The following is a 2,280-nucleotide window of genomic DNA, read 5'->3' as shown; positions in this document are numbered from 1 at the left end:
TTAGCACAAGCAGCACCTTCCTGGCACATGGTCAATCTGTATTTTTGTAGCATCTGAATATGATCAACATGTGTTCTATGGGAGTTTTCAGCCTAATTTTCTGCCCCAATCAGATATACTCAAACTTCCTGATGTTTAAAAAGCAATACCTCAGCATTTCAGACAAGCTACTTTGCAACTGAATCTCAATCCCAAAAGTAAACAAAGAAAACCTTACTACTAGCCTAGAACAATGGCTAATGCTAATCACCATGATGCGTGTCAAGTCCAGAACGCTGTGCCTTTTTGCATCTCTATGATATTCTCCTAACAAGCAGAGTCCCAGACACTGTTCTGGGTGGCTTCTTAGTTTCTTTGACAAAGACAGAGCAAGTGCTACTTGCTATGTTAACATCTTTCTTAACATATTGCAGAAAATGTCACAGATAGCTCATTGTCATGCTTGTCTGCCAAACTGGATCAAGGAAAGAAATGCATGATGGATTTCAAATTTAAATGCCAAACCTTATTCCCCGATGCATCCTTCCCCTTCCCTTCTTCTTCTACATGGAATCGGAGGTTTTCCAGGAGGATGACGGAGCCAGCTGGAGGATCAGCACAAGCCTTCTCCACTTCTGGACCCACACAGTCTTTCAGGAACAAGATCTCCCTGGAGTCATAAATCAAGATTTATCTCACCGACATCTTAACTTTTCAAAAGTCCATCCATGCTGCACAGCTATTATACCATACCTGTCCATTAGTAATTTGAGTTCCACAGCCACTGGGGCCAAGGAAAACTTTTCAGGCATAGGGACTCCATCAGGCCGGCCCAAATGACTCATCAAAACCACAGACTTGGCTCCATGATCCAAGCAGTGCTTGATGCTAGGGACAGCTGCCTTGATTCTGTAAGAGCAAGGAAGGCAAAAGAAGATAAGTTGGAAAGAAACACAGCTTGAGGTGATATGGGGGAAATGAGCTAGGTGGCCATAAAGCTGAAGGCAATTTTTACTGGCATATCCACTGGGTGTCATCTCTCACAAAAATGAAGACACAATAGGAAACATTCTGCTCTTTTATTTCTTTATTTGATCCCCTTATAACATAAAGCATTGCCAACAATACTACACCAAACAGGACAAACAGTAAATCTGAAACAGATATAGGTTAAAATGTTTGGTATGAACACTGACAAACATAAAAGGAAGAGCCTTACATGAGGAAGTAATCCAAGCTTCTCCACTCCCAGTGACAGTGATGGCCATTATGGACAGGTGCTTGAGGACTACAGAATGCAGCTACACAACTGGCTGCAAGAAGCCAACTACCAATGCAAACCAGTGCACTGATGCCAGTACTTTTCTTACACATTTTTCAATTGTTCCCCTTTTGCTATCTTCTATTACAGTAAAATGAGTATAGTGAAATGGAGTTAAAAATGAGTGGAGACACTAGGATTTTAGCAGTAATGCCATTGCTAAGGCTGAAATAATAGCAGAAATGGCAGGCTTAATATAGACAAGGTTAGCACCTGCCAGGAGATGAGTAGGTAAAAGGATGAACCAGACAAGCTTTTTTTTCTTAATGTCCTTAACCAGCATTTTCTGGCCTGCCAAGGCCTACCAAGCTAACGTGTTGAACAGTTCTATAACCACAGAGTAACCATTTTCAAAACACTGAAGGCAATGGGGGGAGGCAGGTATTTACTACAGCTGGTTTTAACAGAGAACTTTAGTAGAAAGTGTTTGCAGTAGCCATAATGTATCAATTAGCCTTCCTGGAGGGAATCAAGAGGACACCATAGGTAACCACAAGGATGTTTCCACCATTGCTCAGCATGAACCACATAGATAAAACATGGGCCATTACACGTACAGGGGTTCGAGACTTCAACATAGAACCTAAAGTGGTGCCTTACCTTTGGTTGTTTGTTATTTTGTTGTCTTTCATTGGAACGTTGAAATCAACCCTAAAAGATGAGTAAAGATAATTATTAGTATTTAAATGGACATGACTAATTTCTTTTAGGAAGACCTGGGGCCCTTGCTGATCATAGGGCTGACTAGAAAGGCAATCCAGTCAGTTCAAAGTTTTCACTTCTGCTTTTACGAACAAGCCTATTATGAAACCAATTATACTTGACACCTTTTATGTCAAAGCAAAGGGGAGGGAGGGAGATGAAGCTATCCAAATATAAGGGCAGGTAGGTGCCCACTAACTTCTAACGGGAGTTGGGCACCTTTTGAAACAGGAGTTGGGCACGAGGCCTGCATTGGCGAGGTCAACCGGTGCTTACGC

General features: G+C 41.8%; 1 protein-coding gene and 1 long non-coding RNA gene across 2 annotated transcripts in view; both read right to left on the bottom strand.

Moving 5' to 3' along the window:
- LOC109300722 overlaps positions 1–498 on the bottom strand; it is a 6,451-nt gene extending 5,953 nt beyond the window's left edge. The window contains exon 1 of the long non-coding RNA XR_002098309.1: positions 17–498. This is a non-coding gene — a long non-coding RNA (uncharacterized LOC109300722). The remainder of the gene's footprint in view (positions 1–16) is intronic.
- The window catches only part of PGK1 (phosphoglycerate kinase 1), a 29,754-nt gene that overhangs the window by 14,120 nt on the left and 13,354 nt on the right, over positions 1–2,280 (bottom strand). Inside the window, exons 2-4 of the mRNA XM_019521513.1 lie at positions 1,901–1,951; positions 733–888; positions 505–649 (exon numbers count right to left, since the gene is read on the bottom strand). Of these exons, the coding sequence (XP_019377058.1) occupies positions 505–649; positions 733–888; positions 1,901–1,951 (352 nt within the window). The remainder of the gene's footprint in view (positions 1–504; positions 650–732; positions 889–1,900; positions 1,952–2,280) is intronic.

The sequence above is a fragment of the Gavialis gangeticus genome, unplaced genomic scaffold (genome assembly GCF_001723915.1).
Source record: "Gavialis gangeticus isolate Ggan-Ray unplaced genomic scaffold, GavGan_comp1, whole genome shotgun sequence".
Lineage (NCBI taxonomy): Eukaryota > Metazoa > Chordata > Crocodylia > Gavialidae > Gavialis > Gavialis gangeticus.
Note: the sequence above shows the minus strand (reverse complement) of the source record. Positions and strands in the feature narration are given on the sequence as shown.